The sequence below is a fragment of the Phyllobates terribilis genome, unplaced genomic scaffold (assembly GCF_046119375.1).
Source record: "Phyllobates terribilis strain yellow unplaced genomic scaffold, ASM4611937v1 Scaffold_11__3_contigs__length_659146591, whole genome shotgun sequence".
In the NCBI taxonomy this organism is placed as follows: domain Eukaryota; kingdom Metazoa; phylum Chordata; class Amphibia; order Anura; family Dendrobatidae; genus Phyllobates; species Phyllobates terribilis.
The window spans coordinates 419,940,825-419,963,959 of NW_027362771.1; the positions used below are offsets into that span (position 1 = coordinate 419,940,825).

Here is a 23,135-nt window from a genome sequence, read left to right on the forward strand (position 1 = left end):
ATGCCTCCATTTCTGCATGTTCCATCTGTTTATTCATTTGTTCTTTCATTAATATATCTTTTTCTCTCATATCTGCCGCCTGCCTCTGAGCTCTGACACACCACACGCTGCCATGTGTCTCGGCGCCTTTTTTCAAAATGTTTCTCTATAAACCTTTGTAAACTGCATATGGTTTTTGTTTCCTGAAGAAGTGGGTTACACTTCGAAACACGTAGAATATTATTTTATATTTCTTCTGGCGTTTGACCTTTTCTTCATCAGCTGGCAGCGCAGATAGAGACCACAAACTTTCCATTTTTTTTCAGTGTAAATTGAGAGGTGCACTGACTTATTATCATTATTATTATTATTATTATTTATATAGCACCATTGATTCCATCCGCCAAATAGAATTATTATACTGTACCAACCAATACCTATTGACAGACATGAAAATTCTATGTAAACACTTTAAATATACCCTAAGAAGGGTGAAGCGTAAACTGTGGTATGGGTCATAGTATGACCGCCCCTATGGACTTCCGCTAATTACCTCCCATATGGTGGTGTGTAACCTGTTGCCTCCTTTGAGCATTTTGCTAGCTTGCTAGTTGTCATTTTAATTTAGTGGTCATTATTCTTCTTTTTCTCAGTGTGTGTATGTGTGGGATAGTTAATTTTTCTCTCTTGTTAGGGTATATTTTTTTTTAAAGGGGGTATTCTCAAGATCTTTATTTTCATGTTGTCTACCTAATTTAAACAAGTTTTCAATTGACTTGTTTTTTTTCTATCTGACGCCATTCTCCTGCAATGAGAGATTTTATCTGTTACAGTGTACAGCTGGTTTCCATGGAGTTTAACCACTAGTGCCTGCCCAGTCCCTGGCACACAGTGTGCAGTATGGAGGAGGGTTAACTCCTAACATACCAGTCAGCTCTCTTCAATCCACTGATTTCTATACAGAAGTTATCTGCACACCTCACTCCTCCTCCCACTTATCTTCTGAAGATATGCAGTGAGGCTGAGTTCACACGATGCGTATTTAATGCGTTTCCGCGGCGTTTTTGCAGTTGCGTAAACGCCGTGGAAACGCATTAAAAACGCATGGTAGAAGGGCAGCAATGATCCCCAATTGAAATCCGCATGTGCTGTGCCCATGATGCGGATTTTTCCGCAGCGTAAACGCTGCGCTCAAAAGTCCGCAGCATGTCAATTAATTTTGCGTAAACACGGCGTTTTCGCCGCCATTGACTTGCATTAGAACGCGCCAATTCCGCAAGACTGCATTTGTACTTGCGTTATTGGCGCGTTCTAATGTGCGGATGGTACCCGGGTGTGGAGGAGAGGAGAGTGTCATCCACACCCAGGTACCATTAAAAAGCAGTAAAACAAGAATAAAATAAAAAATATATATATATATACTTACCATCTGTCGGCCCGCGCACCGCTCCTGCTTGGTTCCCGGCACTTGCAGTGAGTTGTAGGACCTGCGCTGACGTCAGAGTCATGTGACGGGTCACGTGACGCTGACGTCGGCAGGTCTTTCAATTCAAAGTTGCCGGCGAGGGAGAATGGATTGAGCAGGACAGCGCGGGCCATCAGAGGTAAGTATATACATTCTCTCAGGTCACACTATATAAATCCATGCCGGTTGCATGGATTTATATAGTGTGACCTAGTTGTCAAGCACTTTCCAAGTGATGCTAAAATCGCCTGGAAAGAGCTTGTCAATCCACATGCGGAAACACATGTGGAAACGCATGTGAATCCGCATGTATTCCACAGGAAAAACGCATGCACAATCTGCATGCGTTTTTCTGCCAGGGAGATGCAGAAATGATGCAGAAATTTTCTGCTTCATTTCTGCATCGTGTGCACATACCCTGATAGAGCACGCCCTGCGGCTTTCACAGGAAGTCTCCTAATCACGGCTCTCTGTTCTCCTTCTTGAGCTCTGTGCCATATTCTCTGTGTAAATATAGTGATGGCAGTGTAGACTCCAGGACAAACCACTGACAGCTGAATGTGTTATAGCAGACCTTGTGCTGAGCTTTATAGTTCTTATAATACTACAGTTCTATTCACCCGAACTGTCACTCAAGGAGGAGAGCCCCCCACCCCCAGACACCAGGAAGTAAGAAGACTGTAAGGAAACGGCATAGCTCCGATCTACTCGAAAAACAATTCGAGAATACCTCTTTATGTGTATTCATACATTATTCATGTCCGTGTTTAATATCTATTAATTTATTATTTTGGATAATAAAGATTCTATTTTACAAATCCTAGATTTTCTGTGGCACGTGTATATCTTGATGTATATTGGGCAATGTTCACATGATGTTTTAGCCTACAGTCAGTGGCTCCGTCGAGGCTCACGTTTGTAGCCCTGGAAAGCTGAATAGGAGTGTATGTGCTGATGGGGCCCTTGACTGTAATGATGCAGATGGGGTCAGTGTGCTTTGTCTGACATCCTTATCGTCCGTCCATGCATATTTGAGGTGTACAGCAAAACTTTGTGTCAGCCGTTCCTCCCTTCATGCTTGTGACTTTCATATTTGCAGAATGCTAAGTTACGCTGCAGACATTCATTACAGATTTCACTCTACATAATGCAAAAAGTGCAGTGTTTCTGCAATGCAACTTGATTTTGCTATCCACATCATTTAGTGCAGAATTTGTCCTGGCAGATTTGTTGCCGAAATTCTGCACCAGACAAGTCTTGTGTGGACGTTCTTTAAAGTGGTTGTCTGGGACTGAGCGATTGTTGACCTATCTGTGGGAAAGGTCTTCAATACAAGATTGTTGGGGGTGCCGGCTATCGGACCAGCTAAAAATCCACTCCAGCAGTGGCCAAATGTAGGCAATGTATGTGATGGATCACAGCAGCCCCGTACATTGCTTTATGGCTGCTGTTGAGTACTGATGTTCCAGATGATGGGAGATAAAGCTAAGTACTCTGTTACAACCACTTACAATGTATGGCATACACCATTTACTTCTGCCCACTGACGTCGCCGCTTTCAGCTGATCGGTGGGTGTATTGATGGCCATTTAGCAGATAGTGTATCAATAGCTCAGTCCCAAACAGCCCATCTAAGGGCTCGTTCACACGACAGTATTTTTGAACCTAGTGCTGTTCCTGAAAAACTGACTCACTGATTGATTTACAGTAAACTCCTCCTGGTAGTTTTATATCACTTGCCCTGTGAGAGATAAGTGGGAGAAGCAGGTGAAGATGGTCTCCACCCGGCAGCCTCTTTATTGCTGTGTGAATATCCATTAGGAATTTTTTGTTGAAAAATCTCTGCTTTGAATTTGGTTACATTACTTAATAAACTGTAATAATTTTCTATATTTTTTTAATAGGATTTTTTTCTTTCTTTTTCTTTAGGGAAAACCACTTTAGCAGACTGTCTGATATCCAGCAATGGGATAATCTCCAATAGATTAGCAGGCAAGGTATAAGATATATATTTTTTCTTTTTTTCATTTAAAAGAGAATCTTTATTTCGGCTGCACATCATAACTTGTGGCTATCATTGCAGTTACGGTACATGGACAGTCGAGAAGATGAGCAGATACGAGGAATAACTATGAAATCCAGCGCCATATCCCTGGAGCACAGAGATGGTAGGAGCCCGTCCTGTATATACGGTGCATTCTCCCCGTGTACTGACTGATGTACAGGATTGGTATTGTCTCCCTTTATTGCTTCTGTACTGCTCCATGCAATGAAAGGTGGTGCTCTATTGATTAGTCATAGTTTATTCACCTCCTGCTGATTATATTACTATGTATTGTCTGACTATTGATATTTATACTCTAAATTATTGCTTGACGAAGGCCATAATTAAGGTGCCCTGCCTGTTCAGTTCCTCTCCCCCCATACACAGCCTCGCTCTGCTTGGCCAAGCATGAATGGGAGTAAGTCGCTGCCAGACATCTCTCCCATGACATCCCCTATTTCCTCCAACATTTAACATAAAGGTAAATTCACATTAGCCAGTCGAACTGTCTTGTCACAGATCGGTGGCCACCTTTTAGAATTGTTTTAATTAAATTCTGCTGAGCATCACCGTGTGTAGTTTTGGGCACCAGGATCCAAGAAAGACAGCTTGGGTGGGTTCCGAGGCAAGCAGCCATAGGAAGACACATTAATTGGGTAGACCACAATGCCCAAAAATTTTATTATAATTAGCATTATTTAGTTTAGAATAAAGATGGCTGAGGGGTGATCTAATGGAATATAACAGCTACTATAACTATGGCAAAGGTCAGTACAGAGATCTGCCCCATAATCTATTTATACCCAGGACTATAGTTATAACACTGGGGCATCCTGTAAGTTTGGAGGAAAAGGGTATCTCTCAACCTAGAAGGTGGTGCTTTACTGTAAAAGCATTGAGACTATAGACCAGCTATGTAATAGTAAACTAATTGAAACCCTTCAAGAGGTGCCTAGACTCTTAGGCCACGGCCCCACTATCAGTATTTGGTCAGTATTTTTTCTCAGGAGTGGGAGCCAAAACCAGGAGTGGGTGATAAATGCAGAATTGGGGACTTGTTTCTATTATACCTTTTCTATGATTGTTCCTCACCTGGTTTTGGCTCCCACTCCTGAGGAAAAATACTGACCAAATACTGATAGTGGGGCCGAGGTCTTAGTAGAATTGTGAGTACTGGATTACTGGTGATGGGTTTTTGATACAGCGATTTCTTCTGAACCACCGGGGCTTTTCCCTGATGTGGATGGAATTACAATCTATGTATGATCTTCTATTTTCAGGAGATGAAGAGTATCTAGTCAACCTCATAGATTCTCCAGGACACGTTGATTTCTCCTCTGAGGTCTCGACCGCTGTCCGTCTCTGTGATGGAGCCATCGTTGTGGTCGATGCTGTAGAAGGTGTTTGTCCTCAGGTAAATACTTATGTAAGGTAGACTTGGATCGCTGAAAATGTATGTACACTAGTAACACATTTGATGACCAAGACACATGAATTGTCTTTTCCTCTTTGGTGGAAATGCTGCAAAAGCTGCCAGCGCATCCCCCAATGAGAGGATAGGCCTCCATTCTCCAGGCCGATGACAGAATAGTGTCCTTTTGGCTTAACTGTGTGTACAATGTATGGAGACTTACCCGTTTTTTGGTGAAGAGCAGTAGTCAACACTTTCCTATATAGCGGGCCAGTGCAATAATGTATACTGCCCAAGAGGTCATGTGATGACATTCTGCCTGATGGAGCTGTCAGGGTTCAGGTGTGGCAATATATAGGAAGGGATCGTCCATCCGTCCTGTCTGTCCAATCATATTGCCAATCTGAGATGTACAGTGCCTTACTAAAAGAAGGCATATGTTAGGTTTTATGTTTTGCACGGCGGGGCTGTGGGTTTATAGATGAACAGTGATGTACCCCATATACTTTCATTAAGGCTGATTATCCGCTTTTATAGATGAAGTGTCACATGCTACTTATTTTCACAATGCTTTCTGTCTAGAATTTATTTTCTTCATGTGAACAGGGTTTGCATAAACCTCATTTACTTTGAAGGTATGCAGATTTTTTTTTATATCAAAGTTAACTAAGCCCCTAAATCCGTGTCAACCCCAATAAACAGACCCTACAGTGAAATCTAATATCCACAAAATGATCTCAGGTCGTTAAGATTAAATAGAAACTAATAGAATCGAGACCTGTTCATCTCCCATTACTAGATGTCTGGGACAGCAGACCGGTGACATGGAGAGCCCCTTTGAATGGGCGCACGTGTAGATCACTTTGTATCTCTGCATGTGTTTGGCTATTAGAGCTTTGTACATTGGACCTTTACACATGAGCATATTGTATATACAGATCTCCTGGCCAGCGTGCATGGCCATGATTCTCCTCTCAGGACACGTCTTCTGTGTCTTTCATTCCTTGACTTCTCCTCATGCCTCCTTCTGCAGACACAAGCCGTGTTACGCCAGGCCTGGCTGGAGAACATACAACCGGTTCTAGTGATCAATAAGATTGATAGATTAATAGTGGAGCTGAAGCTTTCCTCCCAAGAAGCATATGCACATCTCCAGAAAATCCTGGAGCAGGTAACTGCCTGACACTAAGGTGAAACATCAGGTTGTGATTTCTTAGCGGTTCCTTATTGTCTACTGCCATCTTCTAGGTGAACGCTGTGACCGGGAGCCTCTTTACCTCCAAGGTCCTGGAAGAGAGGGCTGAAAAAGACACCACGACTGAGACCACAGATGGAGAGCAGCTGTATGACTGGAGTGCAGGCTTGGATGAGACGGATGATTCACATCTGTATTTCTCTCCCGATCAGGGCAACGTGGTGTTCGCTAGCGCCATAGATGGCTGGGGCTTTACGTAAGCAGCTTTTAAAAAAACTTTATTTTAGTGTTTTCCAAAAGTTTTATTTAAAGGAGATATCTTCACTAGAGAGCCCCTTTTTCTGCTTGCTTTGTCCCTCACCCTACCCCTACAAAGTTGTTCCAGGTTACACAAGATGATGCCGGTTAGAGTATACATAGCTAGTTGTTCAAGGTACCTCTCCGATGGGAAGAAGGTTCAGTACCTCTCCGATGGGAAGAAGGTTGTCCAAACTTTGAAACCCTCTTGAAGTTTTTTGTCAAATAGTTTTTCAAACAACTACTACTACATCTGCTGTGCTGTGAAAGTTATAAACATTCTTATTTCTGCTGGATGAGTAAACCTTTCGGACATGGCCCCACCAGGCTCACAAGTGGGACATCTCTAACATTTTGAGAGGGTGTGCACTAAATGTCTGTTAGATGTGGGGTACTACTGAAAAGATCCACATTTATCTTGAGAATGGGGCCCTGTGATCAGGAATGGAGAGGTGGCTGTGCCTCCTCGGCTTTCACTATCCATTTCTTTTCTAGAGCTGAAATATCGCAAAAATTCCCGATGGTACCTAATGTGCCTCCTTCCCAAATTAAGCCCCTCATACACTTTTGATTTCACCTGACTCTCCCATACAGAGGAGCACTCTCCTCCCAGCGCTCCTGTGCTCTCTATTAGAGCTGCTGCCAATCATCTCTGGTGGCGACTTATCTCTTAGAGACTGAAAGGATCAACAGTCCGAAATCAGACATGCTGAATCCTAATCTCCCCTGACATCCTGTATCAGGGAGAGTTGGGAAGTTCCCGCACTCATTACACTGTCTTCTGAACCAGTCCATGTCAGTGGGTTCAGCTGACATTAGTCTAATGTGTATGGGAGCCTATAGATGCTGGTCCTATCAGTGGTATCTATTTGTCATACATGTCCCACATGGGACTACCCTTTACTAGTGATGAGCGAGTAGAGTATGTTCTGTTAACCCTTTCGCCGAGTATGCTCGGGCCAAGCTTTATTACACATGTCTATTTCTTACACATTCCTCACATGTAATAAAGCTGTCAAACAGTCGCAAATCATGCACACGGGAGCGATTCAACCATATCACTGAGCAGCTGTAAATACTCGGAGCTCGGCCGAGCATACTCGGCGAAAGGGTTAACAGAACATACTCGCTCATCACTACCCTTTACAAATTGAATACATGCTTCTTATAGAGAGATGAAGGATTGTCACGGTAAATTCCTATGGATGCCTTAGTTTATTAGGCTTTGTGTCTTGTTTACTTTTTATTAGGGTTGCTTTTCTGATGTCAGTTAGATCTGGCAATGATAAAAGTCACATCTGTATCTGGACCACTGCTGGTTTAGAAAAAATGTGAGCATACAGGAAAAGATAGCATTCTTTTCTGTTAAAAGGAATGCTCAGTAACGTCTACAATGGGGCCCTGTTCTGGGATTAGTAGTGCACCCAGTCATTTATAACTCTCCACATTGGCTGCACAGTGTCTTGCACCATCTATTAGCATTGGGTAGATTGTTTGGCAATACTCGTTATTGGGCACTAGATGGCGCTGTGGTTCTGCAGCAGCGCCTCCTGTAGGTTCAGTTTAGGTGATTTTCCAGCTCACTGTTCCTGTTCTTTATACGTCTACAGATTTATAAATGATGTGTATATTCCTATATAAAACAGGTGTGTTTCTGCTATCGCATCATTTTTCTCTTTATGATGAAAGCAGTAGTATTCTAGTTAATGGAAGAGTCTGCAAGACTATTTATTCCTAACTGTGAGTGCGTTTTCTGGGCTATTAAATCATGAGAAATATTACAGTGTGCATTGTAAAGAACAGAAATCGCTTCAGTGGAGCTGATCACGTACCGTGTAGACAGTTTTTACCTACTGCCGATCAGTTGGGAAAGGTTAATTGATTGTATTGGCACATAGCAAGTAAATAGGGGCTTTCATTATGAAGAACGAGGGACTTTCACTTATAATTGTGGTTTACATTTATTCTGGGTATAAAGGCAGAAAGTAGTAGAGATAGTAATTGGGATTATTTAAGCTCTGATGTCATGGCTTCTGTTTTACAGAATCCATAGCACCTTTGTTAAGATCCATATCCAGGGCCATTGACTTTTAAGGGTACCTGCACTTTTTTTCATTTATAACGTGACAGCATGAAATGCACTGCAGATCTGAGGGGGTCTGTGTCCTGACACCCCCAACAATCCCCTAAAACACTGCTCACATGTGCGCTGCTCTGGAAGCACCGATCCTTCCGGGCCTCCGGAGCAGGTCGCCCCCGGGCCTCCGGAGCAGGTCGCCTCCGGAGCAGGTCGCCCCCGGGCCTCCGGAGCAGGTCGCCCCCGGGCCTCCGGAGCAGGTCGCCCCCCGGGCCTCCGGAGCAGGTCGCCCCCCGGGCCTCCGGAGCAGAGAGCATCTGCAAAGACTTTCTCTTGTTTTGGAGGACCCGTTACATAAACAGCCCATTGATTTCACTGACCACTTTTTGATGCTTCTTTTTTCCTGTGGTGGTGTCACTTATTGCTGGGCTCCTCTGTAACTTACGGCAAATCTTGTCCCAGCAGCAGACCACCCTATGATCAGTTTATTGCACCTCTGTGATTAAGTTCCCACAATGAGTATGTGATAAGGTTTTGACGCTGCATTTTTTTTTTTTTGCGTAAAAAACTCAGCATCTTACAGTTCCAGATAAGTGGATGGGATTTATAGAAATCTCCTGCCCACTGTGCTCTTTTTTGCGATGCAGAAACTGACCTGCGGTGCTTTTTTTTTTTTTTAATCCATAACTTCACAGCCTCTCTTCCGGTAAATATGCGTTTTATTTGTAGATTTTCTTCATAAAATTAAGAAAATCCACAGGTAAAAAGTGCACTGAAAGCACATGTAATCTGCACATGACTTTATCAATAAGCGACAGGGAGGATCCAGAACAAAGCTGCTTTATTTAAAACCTGACTTCCCAAAAAGAGACAAAACAGCAGCTCAAGGAACACAACGAAAAAACAAGTGACCTACTGGAGAATCTGCAGCATCCGAAGCCCAGCAAGTACTTATCGTGGGAACTAGGCCTTAGAAAAGGTATGAAGTAACTAACAGATTATTTAATAACTTATGTTTTTTTTCCTTTTTTTGTATTTATGTGTAGAATCGATCACTTTGCCCAGCTGTATAGTCAGAAACTCGGTGTTAAGCCCACCGTGCTGCTAAAGACCCTCTGGGGAGATTACTATCTCAATTCTAAGGCCAAGAAGATCATGAAGGGGGCTCAGGTAATACTCCGCACACTCACTGCATAGATTTGTCTCTTCAGATGGCTTTAATCATGAGAATGTAATATTTAGGAAATGTATTTATGACACAGGGGTATTTACATGGTCGCTCCGCTCCATTACTGCATTTATTAACCACTACACGGCACCATGACATATATTTACGTCATGAGTTCTGTACAGGTGTAGGGGACTAGCTCTGATTGCTGCTGTTTTAACCATTTAGATGCCGCTGTCCATTTCTGACTGCGACATTTCTATGGTTTTAACAGGCGCTCACATTGCCTTCCATCCACACGGAGATCGCAGGGGTCTTTCTGTAGTCCCTCGCCGCCATCCTCTTTGTATTCCCTTGAAGCTTAGTCACAGACTGGGCTTCATAAGAGATTGGCATTTTTACTATATACTGAAATGCTGAAGCGTTGCAGTATATAGTACAAGAGATTCAATGATCACAGGTCCTAAAGGGGACTAAAAAGTCAGTTAAATAGTAGTGTAATAAAATGTTTTTAAAAATAGTAAAAAAAAAATCTAAAAGTTTGTATCGACCCCATATACCCATCCAAAACGAAAGAAATAAAAAAAAAATAACATATTTGGTAGCACCACATCCATAAAAGTCCACTCTATAATAGTATACAATTAGATAACCCAAATGGTAATCAGCGTGAAGAAAGTAAAAATTGAGGATTGCTGTTTTTTGGAGACTGCACCTCCACCAAAATTTTTTTGAAAAATTTATCAAAATGCGTCCAATAAAATGCCAGCTTTTTATTATTTTTTTACTCGTTTTATTGAAGATTATACAACATAACAAGGTTACATCATAGAACAAATCGCATTTCTCATTTACCCTGCCCTTAACACACCATGAGTCTAATATATAAACCAAAACTATGACACCCCCTTGTCAGGCACCAAATATCATACACTTTATCATGGGAAAATGCCCCTCATCACCTGGGGACTACTGGGAGTCAAAGGGGAATCACCAAGGCTTCCATCCCTCATCAAGTGTTTCAGGACAGGGATTATTTTCTGTATAGCACCCTGTCATAGGAAGCTGCAGTATTTTTCCATACTGACCCAGTGTGAAATCGGCGGGGGTCTTCTATCCATTCATCTCATGGCGATAGCCTTGCGAGCCAAAGTTTCCCTGAGAGGCGTGCGAGGGTGGTGAGGCCGGGTCTCCTCAGGACTGAGCTCTTTATGGTTCTGAAATCAGAAGTGATTACAGGTTAAAGCGCTTGTTCCCTTTCATGAAAGTGTGATCCTTGACTGCGGACTGTAATAAAGAAGCCTTCCCCGGATCCACTGGCGAGTCTGCGGTGCTGATGAGGTCAGCGTGTTACCATACCATATAGATGCTATGCCCCGCTCAGATCCGAACAATATACTGATTGGCTGCAGTCCTGACATCATTGCTGCAGCCAGAGCCAGACACTGGGAGCAGCAGTGAGACTTGATAGTGGACCCTCTGAAGGTGAGTAGAGCACGGTTTATTTATAATGGCTTGCTGCTAGGTAATAACTTTTAATGAAAGGGAACAACCTCTTGAGGAGGGGGTAAGAGATTTTTGGTACCTTAACTTCCTTTCATCGGACAATCCCTTTATCACCGATCCACAGGACAGGTGATAACATATTGATGGGGAGGTCCGGCCACTGACGCTCTTACCCATAGGCAGCATGGCGCACTTTTATCCCCATTGGGATGCACTGGCATTGCCCATGCTCGAGCGCTGCTCCATTCATTCCCTATGGGGTTGCAGAGCGCGGTGCTCCGCTTTTCCTGCAGCACCATAATGAATGGAGCGTCAGTCAGCTATCAGACCCGCCACTCCATTTTGTAAATGGGAATAAAAATTACTCTGTCATGGATGAAAATTCCCTGTTCTGCCCAACAGCTCAGATCCAAGCCCCCACTGACATAATAAGTTAGCGTCCATCCTATCACTGGACAGTCCCTCTAAGTTTTGATGATTTGTGATATGTGCATGTAGATGTATAAGTGACATATGTGGGCCCTGCATGTGACACACCACTATTTTTGGGGTTGCTGTGAGTCTCAGGCTCTACGTGAGTCTGGCTTTCACCCTCAAAAATGTTTTTTCTTTTTTTTTTATATGATTGTACATGAATTGCGTGAATGAGTGCACTGCCATTTATACACTGCCAAGTGTCTACTTTTATAAAAATGTAAAAAATTCTGTTTTCTAAATCTGAAATAATTATTCTTTTTTCTTTGCTTTTGGCTTGTGAGCTTGCGCTCTAATTACACACTCTTTCCCTTGTTGTAGGAGTTTTTATTTCTCATTATATTATGTAGCTTTCGTGTTGTAAGGAATTTCTCATTGATGCTGGTGGGTGAATGTGCTTCCGAATTGCTCTTCTTTCCTCTGTCCTTACTAATGGTTTCTTAGTACCAACCATATCTAATAATACCTGCAAGCTAAATATGTGGTGATTGATGACTCCTGTAAATGGCCTCTATCACTGTACTGGTAAAAATAGCAAAGCTGATGTTTTCCAAGGAGATTCTTCATTTCTGTGGCCTGCAGCTTGTTTTTAGATCTGCAGAGAAAGCCACAATGAACACATACTACGCACATTGATACTCTGGATTACTGGGGCAGAGACTTTTACTTATTGTCTAAGGGTATGTGCACACGGTGCGGATTTGCTGCGGTTTTGTTTCGCTTTTTATATGCAGTTTTGCCGCATGCGTTTTTCATGTTGAAATTAGAGAATAGTTTTTTTTAAAACTAAACTTTATTGATCATCATGTAGCGTTTGTGTGCGTTTCTGCTGTGGAAACTCACACAGAACACAAATTCGGTTTTTACGCATGCAGATTTTCCTCATCTAATGCAAGTCTATGGGGAAAATCCGCATGCGTTTCCGCAAGAGAAATAGACATGCTGCGGATCTGAAAAACGCACCTCATGTCAGTTTCCGCAGGTGCACAAAAGCGCATAGTGGGCATGGGATTTCTAGAAATCCCATCCACTAAGCTGTAACATCTGGCCACTGCGGTTTTGACGCTGCATAAAACCAAAGCAAATCCGCACCATGTGCCCATACCCTAATGCTATGTGCACACGTTGAGTATTTGACTGCAGATATTTCTGCAAGGTTTCTGCATCTCTTGGCAGCAAAAACGTGGCGAAAAAAATCGTGCATTTTTGGTATGTATTTTTGTACAGCAATAAATACTTTTTGGAGCGAAATAAAGATATTGGAAAAAAGATACGTGGGACATCACTTTAACCCTTAGATTACTGTCGGACTGGGGGTGCGTATATTGGTTAATTTAAATGATTGTCTGTTTTATTTCAAATAAAGTGTTTTATTCTCAGTGTGTGTGTGTGTTTATTTAACTCTTTACTTACAGGTTTAGTAATGAGGGTGTCTGGCTGACACCTCTTCATTACTAAACCTAGAGCTTGGTGTCAGGGACACCTAATCCCATTATCCCTAATCTCATTCAAATATGACATGCCATTTCTGGGGCAGCTGAGGGGTGCTATTTTTAGCCTAGGACGGGGCAATTAGAATAACAGGTTCCCTGGTTATTAATAACAGCTCACAGCAGTTTGGTTAGTCTTTAGGGTACGTCCCCATGATGAGGAACCAGCAGTTCTTTGGATGTAGCGTATTTTTGCTACCTCTTAAAGCTCATGAAGAGAATGCCAAGAGTGTGCAGAGCAGTCACCAAAGCAAAAGGTGGCTACTTTGAAGAACCTAGAATATAAGACATATTTTCAGTTGTTTCACACTTTTTTGTTAAGTATATAATTCCACATGTGTTAATTCATAGTTATGATGCCTTCAGTGTGAATGTACAATTTCCATAGTCAAGAAAATACAGAAAAATCTTTAAATGAGAAGGTGTGTCCAAACTTTTGGTCTGTACTGTATGTGTGTATACAGGGCTGTGGAGTCGGTAAGCCAAACCTCCGACTCCCCAGTTTCCATGACATCAACTCCACGACTCCCTCATACACGGCTCATGCTTAAGTGATAAATTTACTATAGCACAGATTCATGTCCGCTAAAAGTCTAGACCCTTAGATCAGGAATAGGACAGACATTTATAGGACATTTCATAACTTTCCCAAATTCTTATGAAAAAATATTCCCCACAAACTGCATTGAACTACTGTACCCAATTTATTATATATTTTAGGAGTCGGTCCAGTTTTTACAGACTCCGATTCAGACTCCACCAAAATGGACACAGACTCCAACTACACAACTCCGACTCCACAGCCCTGTGTGTTTGTGTTTGTGTGTGTGTGTATATGTATATATATATATGTATGTGTGTGTGTGTCTATATATGTGCTCAAAAAAATAAAGGGAACACTCAAATAACACATCCTAGATCTGAATGAATGAAATATTCTCATTGAATACTTTGTTCTGTTCCTCCTTGCGCAAAGGTTGAGGTAGCAGAGAAAGCATTGGTACTGAGATGTGGTCTGTAGTCCCCACCTGCCGAACCACTCCTTTATTGAGGGTGTCTTGATAATTACCAATAATTCCACCTATTATCTATTCCATTTGCACAGCAGCATGTGAAATTGATTGTCAATCAGTGTTGCTTCCTAAGTGGACAGTTTGATTTCACAGAAGTTTGATTTAATATATATATATATATATATATATATATATATATATATATATATATATATATATATAATTGTCTTATCCCGTCTGTCTGTCTGTCCAGGAAATCCCGCGTCGCTCATTGGTCCGGCCGCTGTCTGTCCAGGAAATCCCGCGTCGCTCATTGGTCCGGCCGCTGTCTGTCCAGGAAATCCTGCGTCGCTCATTGGTCCGGCCGCGGCCAATCAGCGACGTGGGATTTCAGAAAAAAGATGGCGGCCGTTAGCGTCTCATCTGCCAGACGGAGTTCAGCGGCGATGCAGCGGGGAGATGAGCGGCGCTAGCAGCAGAACTACCCCGACCGGCGCCGCTGACCTCCATGCGGCTAACGTCGGAAGATCAGCGGCTGGAGCCGCTGATCTCCCGATGGCAAGTGTGAACGGAGGACTGGGAAGCGGCGCCGTCGGTTGGGATGCTTCTGCTGCGAGCAGCCGCTCATCTCCCAGCTGCTCGCAGCGGAAGTACCCGTACAGGCAGTGCCTCTCCCTGGCCCACACTAATACGACGCTGATTGGCCGGCGACCGATCAGCAGAGCGGTGTTTCAATTTGCCGCCAATATCGCTGATTGGTCGCCGGCCGCGACCAATCAGCATTATTGGCACCAAATTTAAACCCTGCTCTGCTGATTGGTCGCGGCCGGCCACCGCGACCAATCAGCATTATTGGCACCAAATTTAAACACCGCTCTACTGATTGGTAGCCGGCTGCGACCGCTCTGCTGATTGGTCGCGGCCGGCTACCAATCAGCGATTTTAGGGCCAAATTTAAACAAGCTCTCTCCGGTCCTCACACAGTTCGCCGATTGGTCGTGGCCGCCACCCGTGACCAATCACCGATATTGCCGCCAAATTTAAACACCTTTTTGCTGATTGGTCGCGGTTGCTGGCCGCGATCAATCAGCAATTTTGGCGCCAAATTTAAACAACGCTCTGCTGATTGCGCCCGGTCGGCCGCATACGTATTCTAGAATACCTGATGCGTTAGAATCGGGCCACCATCTAGTACTTACATACTCACCCATATACATACAGTTGTGCTCAAAAGTTTACATACCCCGGCACAGAATTTTTAATTTTTCCTTTCTTAGCCTAGAATATGAATGACGATTAAAAAAAACTTTTTCTCCACTCATGGTTATTGGTTGGGTGAAATAATTTGTCAAACTACTGTGTTTTCTCTTTTTAAACCTTAATGTCAACCAAAAACATCCAAATGGCCCTGATCAAAAGTTCACATACCCCAGTTCTTAATACCGTGTATTGCCCCCTCTAACATCAACGACAGCTTGAAGTCTTTTGTGGTAGTTGTGGATGAGGTTCTTTATTTTCTCAGATAGTAAAGCTGCCGATTCTTCTTGGCAAAAAGCCTCCAGTTCCTGTAAATTCCTGGGCTGTCTAGCATGAACTGCTCTCTTGAGATCTCCCCAGAGTGGCTCAATGATATTGAGGTCAGGAGACTGAGATGGCCACTCCAGAACTTTCACTTTGTTCTGCTGTAGCCAATGACAGGTCGACTTGGCCATGTGTTTTGGATCGTTGTCATGTTGGAACGTCCAAGTATGTTCCATGTGCAGCTTCCGGACTAATGAGTGCAAATTTGCCTCCAGTATTTGCTGATAACGTGCTGCATTCATCTTTCCTTCAACTTTCACCAAGTTTCCTGTGCCTTTGTAGCTCACACATCCCCAAAACATCAGTGATCCACCTCCGTGCTTTAATGTAGGAATGGTGTTCCTTTCATCATAGGCCTTGTTGACCTCTCTCGAAATGTAACGTTTATGGTTGTGGCCAAAAAGTTAAATTTTGGTCTCATCACTCCAAATTACCTTGTACCAGATGTTTTGAGGCTTGTCTCTGTGCTGCGTATTGTAGGCGAGATACTTTGTAGCATTTGCGCAGTAATGGCTTTCTTCTGGCGACTCGACCATGCAGCCCATTTTTCTTCAAGTGCCTCCTTATTGTGGATCTTGAAACAGCCACACCGCTAGTTTTCAGAGAGTTCTGAATTTCAGTTGATGTAATTTGTGGGTTTTTCTTTGCATCCCGAACAATTTTCCTGGCAGTTGTGGCTGAAATTTTTGTTGGTCTAATTGACCGTGGTTTGGTTTTTACAGAGCCCCTGTTTTTCCATTTGTTAATCAAAGTTTGAACGCTGCTGACTGGCATTATCAATTCCTTGGATATTTTTTGGTATCCCTTTCCTGTGTTATACAGTTCAACTACCTTTTCCCGTAGATCCGTTGACAATTCTTTTGCTTTCCCCATGACTCACAATCCAGAAATGTCAGTGGCTGGATGAAAGTTTAAAAAGTCTGTCTCGATCCCAGAAACTCACTTGGCTTTTATGCACACACACTGAATACAAGTAAATAGGTCTCAGGTGAGGATGTTACCTTTAGTAGCCATTGAAACCCATTTGTGTCAAATTCTGTGCATGTTATCAGGCCAAAATCACCAGGGTATGTGAACTTTTGATCAGGGTCATTTGGATGTTTTTGGTTGTCACTAAGATTTAAAAAGAGTAGTTTGACAATAAATGGCTTCACCCAACCAATAACCATGAGTGGAGAATAAGTTTTTTTCTTATCATTCATATTCTCTGAAACAAGCCAAGAAAGGAAAAAATTCTGCCGGGGTATGTAAACTTTTGAGCACAACTGTTTCAGCGCTGGCCGGTCTCCTAGGCAAGTAGCTGAGCGCTTACAAGCTGTTTGCTGATTGTCTTACACGTCGCCCATCGGCTGTCTTTTAATGGCCAGTCTACATGGGCCCGTGCTTCCATGAATGAGGGTGATATTTGCCAAGATAAACTTTTGTCCCCCTTCTTATAGAGAAGCTGCGCTCTCCTAGGTGTGATCACGTTCCTGGTGACTGAGCACGTCTCATTAGTTTATAATTTCTTCTTCCTCAGTGTTCGCTCCTGGATTTTCCGCTTGGTTTATTACCCTATAGTACATCTCCGTGTAACAACACGACAGCTGCATTAGTGCTAATGATTGTAATAATGGGGAATTAGCTACTGGACTGGGCAGTCAAATTACCCATGCTTAAGAAAATGTAATAAGTTTCTGTGAAATAATAATTTAATACCTAGGTGTACCGGCTGACCAATGAAGGAGTATTAGAACAGGTGGCTCAGATTGGATAATCCTTTTTTTTTTTTTCTTCTCCTGCAAGTTTTTTTTTATTATTTTTTTAATATGAGAAGAGTAAGGCTAAGTTCACATTTCTGTTGATCTTCTGTTTTAGGAACAGACAGACTAATTATTTTAGGGTAACTTTTACACATGAATTCAAAGTGAACCTAACATCTAATAAATGCTGCCAAATGCGCAGGCAACAATTATCAGGCACTGGCTGTATGAAGTCAGCCAGGTATGATTGACTCTGAAACACTGCGGCATTTCAGAGAGTAACGTACCTTAATAGCCACCGGGAACTGAAAACGCGCTGTAGACAAGTTGGGAGGTCCCCAGCGCCTTCTCCCCGCCCGCTGTACTGGATTGACATGTCTCTGCCTACATGAATGTATAGAATGTAAGACGTGTTCTTACAAATGTTTGGCCCTATACATTGTCATTTTTATTTCCAGCACATTTCCTGTTTACCAAAAGGAGTGTACTGCCAACAAAGATGGTTAAGCCAATTATCTTTTTGTTCTTCTAAAAGCACTTTTAGGGGCTCCTTATCTTTACCATACCATAATTTGCATCCAGTTCACATCACGTTGTGTGTGTATATATTATATTTATATATATATTTTTTTGTCTCCCGTAGTTGTGCACAGATGTAAAATATTAAACCGTGATATACTCATCCTCAAGTCCAGCTCTGAGTCTCCATCGCTGCTCCAGTCTTAGTTGATTGGCTGCAGCGGTAAAGTCACATGTGCAGCACAAATCACTGTTGCAGCCAATTTTTGAAATCTTGTTGTCTACTTTGGTAGAGCCACTGATATCAGTGATTGACTGCCGCATTAAAGTGCACTGTAGATATGATTTCAGCACTGCAGTCAATCAGACCAGGGGAGAGTGAGTACATCCCTGTTTATGTTACACCTGTGTACACCTATGGACCCAAAAGAATAACCCCTTTATGTATAATATATATTGTCAATGGTATTCCTTTTGCTAGGTGAAACAATTCTGCCTTTACTCATCAGAGATGATGTCCTGCAGCGTTTCCTTGCCGTTTTATCTTGCGCTGCCATTACATCGGTATAGAGTTTGCAGCTCTCCTTTGTCATTATGGCTTCCTTCTGGTATAATATGTATAATGTTTTTCTGCTGTTTGTCAGTTCCCTGGGTGCATTCGGCTATGGCTTATTTAAAGGAGCATTTCTCTTTATTTTACAGAGCAAGGGAAAGAAACCTTTATTTGTGCAACTCATCTTGGACAACATGTGGAGCCTTTACGACGCTGTTATGAAAAGGTCAGCGAGGCCCCGAGCTATAAGTCTGTGTATACGAGAGTCTTGGTGTTTCTACACTACTAGTATGGATTGTGTTTTGTTTCCTAGGGAGAAAGAGAAAATTGACAAAATCGTTTCTTCCTTGGGATTGAAAATCAGTGCTCGAGAATCCCGGCACTCAGACCCAAAGGTTCACGTGAACGCAATATGCAATCAGTGGCTTCCTATATCACAGGCTGTGCTCAGTATCCTTCATAGTTACTCCAGTGTGTGATCAGGCCGGTACAACGCCATCATTATGGTGTACGCCAGTGCAGCACCAGGAGACCCCCCTTATTTATTAAGGGGCATGATATGTTCACTTCTGTAGTAACTCTCTCTAGTCATACCTGCCCAGGTCATATTGATTTTTTTCTGCACAAGTCTTTTTTTTTTACCTGGATCAAAATATATTCATTTCATACACTGCTCAAAAAAATAAAGGGAACACTCAAATAACACATCCTAGATCTGAATGAATGAAATATTCTCATTGAATACTTTGTTCTGTGCAAAGTTGAATGTGCTGACAACAAAATCACACAAAAATCATCAATGGAAATCAAATTTATTAACCAATGGAGGCCTGGGTTTGGAGTCACCCCCCAAAATTAAAGTGGAAAAACACACTACAGGCTGATCCAACTTTGATGTAATGTCCTTAAAACAAGTCAAAATGAGGCTCAGTATTGTGTGTGGCCTCCACGTGCCTGTATGACCTCCCTACAACGCCTGGGCATGCTCCTGACGAGGTTGCGGATGGTCTCCTGTGGGATCTCCTCCCAGACCTGGACTAAAGCATCCGCCAACAGTCTGTGGTGCAACGTGACGTTGGTGGATGGAGCGAGACGTGATGTCCCAGATGTGCTCAGTCGGATTCAGGTCTGGGGAACAGGCGGGCCAGTCCATAGCTTCAATGCCTTCATGTTGCAGGAACTGCTGACTAGAGATGAGCGTTGTTCTACTCGAACTGTTCGCCAATCTCAAATTCGAGCTGTTTTGGGCGGTGTTCGAGCCGGTCGGCGAACACGAACAATTTGAGAAAAATTCGGCTGTTCGAGGTTATGTTCGATAACTGTTCGTGCACCAAAATCATAACTGGATTTTTTCTCAGTAATGATGAAAATTAATGTTAATACGCAGTTTGAGTGTACAGCGGGGCGGGGGGAGGGGCAGGGGATGGATCTCTGCAGGAACAATGAAGATCTCCATTTTTTTTTCTCTTTCCCGCATTTGCAGTGGGGAGGTGCAGTCTGTCAGCCTATCAGCAGCGCACACACGGAGCGAAGTGCTTTTTTTCACACAAGCAAGGGCATGTGTCATTGGCAGTGTATGTCACATGTCCTTGCCCTATAAGACCAAGCCATTTTCCCCGTCGCCACCATTTTCTCACTGCTGCAGCTGCGTGTTAGACGGCACCGCTGTTGCTGTGTGCGCTATACCTTGTTAATTTCAAGCCAATTTTCGCACAAATATACAGATAGCTTGGGAGTAGGGAATAGTTGTGATTGCAGTCCTTTTAAGGACTAGGTTACAGCATTTCCTACGACTTTTATCAGGCAGGTCTGTGCTCTTAAATAGATAGATTGTGGGAGTAAAGACTAATTGTAATTGGAGTCCTTTTCAGGACTAGGTTACATCAGTTCCTATCAGTTTTTGCCAGGCAGGTCTGTGCCAGTGCTGTGCAAGTTTTTTTCACAGCATTTGGCTGAATCTAGCAAAGCTAATCCTTTTTGGCCTATTGCAGAGTGTGTTAGTCAGTGGAGTAGCCTATCTGTGTTGCAAGATATACCACCTGTGTATAGAATACCAATTTTTTTACTGCACTTAGTGAAGTAAAATCTTTTGGGCATAGCATCATTCTATTAGTCCATCTATACTGACCTCCATCAGGTTGCAAACTGAATATAATTTTTTTCTGCATCTAGCTCTGAAAAAATATTTGGGCTTCTAGCGGTGTGTGGGACTTGGTCTATTAGTCCATCTATACTGACCTCCATCAGGTTGCAAATTAAAAATAATTTTTTTCTGCATCTAGCTCTGAAAAAATATTTGGGCTTCTAGCAGCGTGTGGGACTTGTTCTATTAGTCCATCTATACTGACCTCCATCAGGTTGCAAATTAAAAATAATTTTTTTCTTCATTTATCTCTGAAAAAATATTTGGGCTTCTAGCAGCGTGTGGGACTTGTTCTATTAGTCCATCTATACTGACCTCCATCAGGTTGCAAATTAAAAATAATTTTTTTCTTCATTTATCTCTGAAAAAATAGTTGGGCTTCTAGCAGTGTGTGGGACTTGGTCTATTAGTCCATCTATACTGACCTCCATCAGGTTGCAAATTAAAAATAATTTTTTTCTGCATCTAGCTCTGAAAAAATATTTGGGCTTCTAGCAGCGTGTGGGACTTGGTCTATTAGTCCATCTATACTGACCTCCATCAGGTTGCAAATTAAAAATAATTTTTTGCTGCATCTAGCTCTGAAAAAATATTTGGGCTTCTAGCAGTGTGTGGGACTTGGTCTATTAGTCCATCTATACTGACCTCCATCAGGTTGCAAATTGAATAAAAAAATTTTCTGCATCTAGCTCTGAAAAAATATTTGGGCTTCTAGCGGTGTGTGGGACTTGGTCTATTAGTCCATCTATACTGACCTCCATCAGGTTGCAAATTAAAAATAATTTTTTTCTGCATCTAGCTCTGAAAAAATATTTGGGCTTCTAGCAGTGTGTGGGACTTGGTCTATTAGTCCATCTATACTGACCTCCATCAGGTTGCAAATTAAAAATAATTTTTTTCTGCATCTAGCTCTGAAAAAATATTTGGGCTTCTAGCAGTGTGTGGGACTTGGTCTATTAGTCCATCTATACTGACCTCCATCAGGTTGCAAATTAAAAATATTTTTTTTCTGCATCTAACCCAGCCAATAGTTTTGGCCTAATACCACAGTTTGGCCACTCAGCTCTGCTCGGTTACCATCCATTGTTTTTTTGTGCAAACAACTCCAGAGTTGTGAATTAGTTAACCACCAAAATGAGTGGAAAAAGGCCTGCTGCTGGTGGAAAGGGGAATAGGCGTGTTGGGAAGGGGAAAAAAGGTTGTGTCCGTGGGGTAGGTGCAGAAGAAAGACCATCTTCCAGCCAAACTAAAATGTCTACTTCTTTTAGCGGACAATGTGATAAGATCCCTTTCTTATGGCCACGCCAATCGCTACAAATTCCAGATGAGGCACAAAAACAGCAGGTGCTTCAACGGATATCAAGTGCTCCTTTAAGTGGGCTCTCCTCCACATCAACTTCAACATCACAAATACTCCAGTCCTCAAAGGTGTCACCCAAATCGCACTTGCTTCCTCACAGCTCCCAAATCACCAGCTGCCCGTCTGAGTATGAGGTAGAACAGATGGTTGAGTCTGCAGAGCTGTTTACTCATACTATAGCCTGGGAATCAGAGGTCGACTCCAGCGCTTCTGTGAATCCAGACGAGGAAATGATCTGCACTGATGCCCAGAATCTTTATGAGTCGGATCCAGGACCAGACGCAGAAGGTTCTGACCATAATGTAGACCCTCATTCCCAAACTGTAACTCCTGTTGGTGGAGACAATGAGGAAGACGATGATAAGACTCAAATACCTGATTGGAGCGACAACTTTAGTTTTTTGTCAGGGCAGGAACAGGTTGGCTCTGAGGACGACGGGTGTGATAACGCACAGGGTGATGATGATGAGGTCGGAGATCCCACTTACTGTCAACCCACAGTCAGCCAAGAGATGAGGTCAGCAGAGGAGGTGGAGGAAGATGCTAGTGACGACGAGGTCAGGTTGCGCCTTCCTGGACAGAGACGTAGTACTGGAAGCACGTCAACAACTGCATCCTCAAACACAACTCTGCCTCTCACCACAAGTCGTGGTGGCTCTTCAGGTCGCATGGGTGCTAAGCCTTGCATAGCCTGGGCATTTTTTCAGATCGATAAAGATGACCCAACTCGTGTTATCTGTAACATTTGTCAGCAAAAGCTAAGTAGAGGCCAAAAAATACATAGTTTGAGTACTTCATGCATGAACCGGCACATGGACATGAAGCATAAGTTGCAGTGGGAAGCTCAGTGTGCTACAATGCGGTCTAGCCGGCCGGGCCAACCACCGTCTGCCATATCTTGTGCATCCGCGGCCTCTTCATCCTCTGTGACTGGGGGGACAGCAGTCACACCTGTTTTGGGGCGCAGACCTGCCACCTCTTTACCCGCAACAGCCAGCGTGATTGGCAGGTCATCATTTTCTTTGGAGGTGGTAACACCAGCTGGTCTTGAGCGCTGTCCGACATCGATAGCACCACCTTTGGATCAAGGCAACCTAACATGTCCGCCTGCATCTTCC

At 43.0% G+C, this 23,135-nt stretch overlaps 1 protein-coding gene across 4 annotated transcripts in view; it reads left to right on the top strand.

The window, feature by feature from the left end:
* The window catches only part of EFL1 (elongation factor like GTPase 1), a 410,413-nt gene that overhangs the window by 3,671 nt on the left and 383,607 nt on the right, over window positions 1-23,135 (top strand). For all 4 annotated transcript variants that reach the window (XM_073653133.1, XM_073653136.1, XM_073653134.1 and 1 more), the window contains exons 3-10: window positions 3,374-3,441; window positions 3,528-3,612; window positions 4,769-4,902; window positions 5,933-6,070; window positions 6,148-6,350; window positions 9,515-9,638; window positions 18,664-18,740; window positions 18,828-18,964. In XM_073653133.1, coding sequence (XP_073509234.1) covers window positions 3,374-3,441; window positions 3,528-3,612; window positions 4,769-4,902; window positions 5,933-6,070; window positions 6,148-6,350; window positions 9,515-9,638; window positions 18,664-18,740; window positions 18,828-18,964 — 966 coding nt within the window. The remainder of the gene's footprint in view (window positions 1-3,373; window positions 3,442-3,527; window positions 3,613-4,768; window positions 4,903-5,932; window positions 6,071-6,147; window positions 6,351-9,514; window positions 9,639-18,663; window positions 18,741-18,827; window positions 18,965-23,135) is intronic.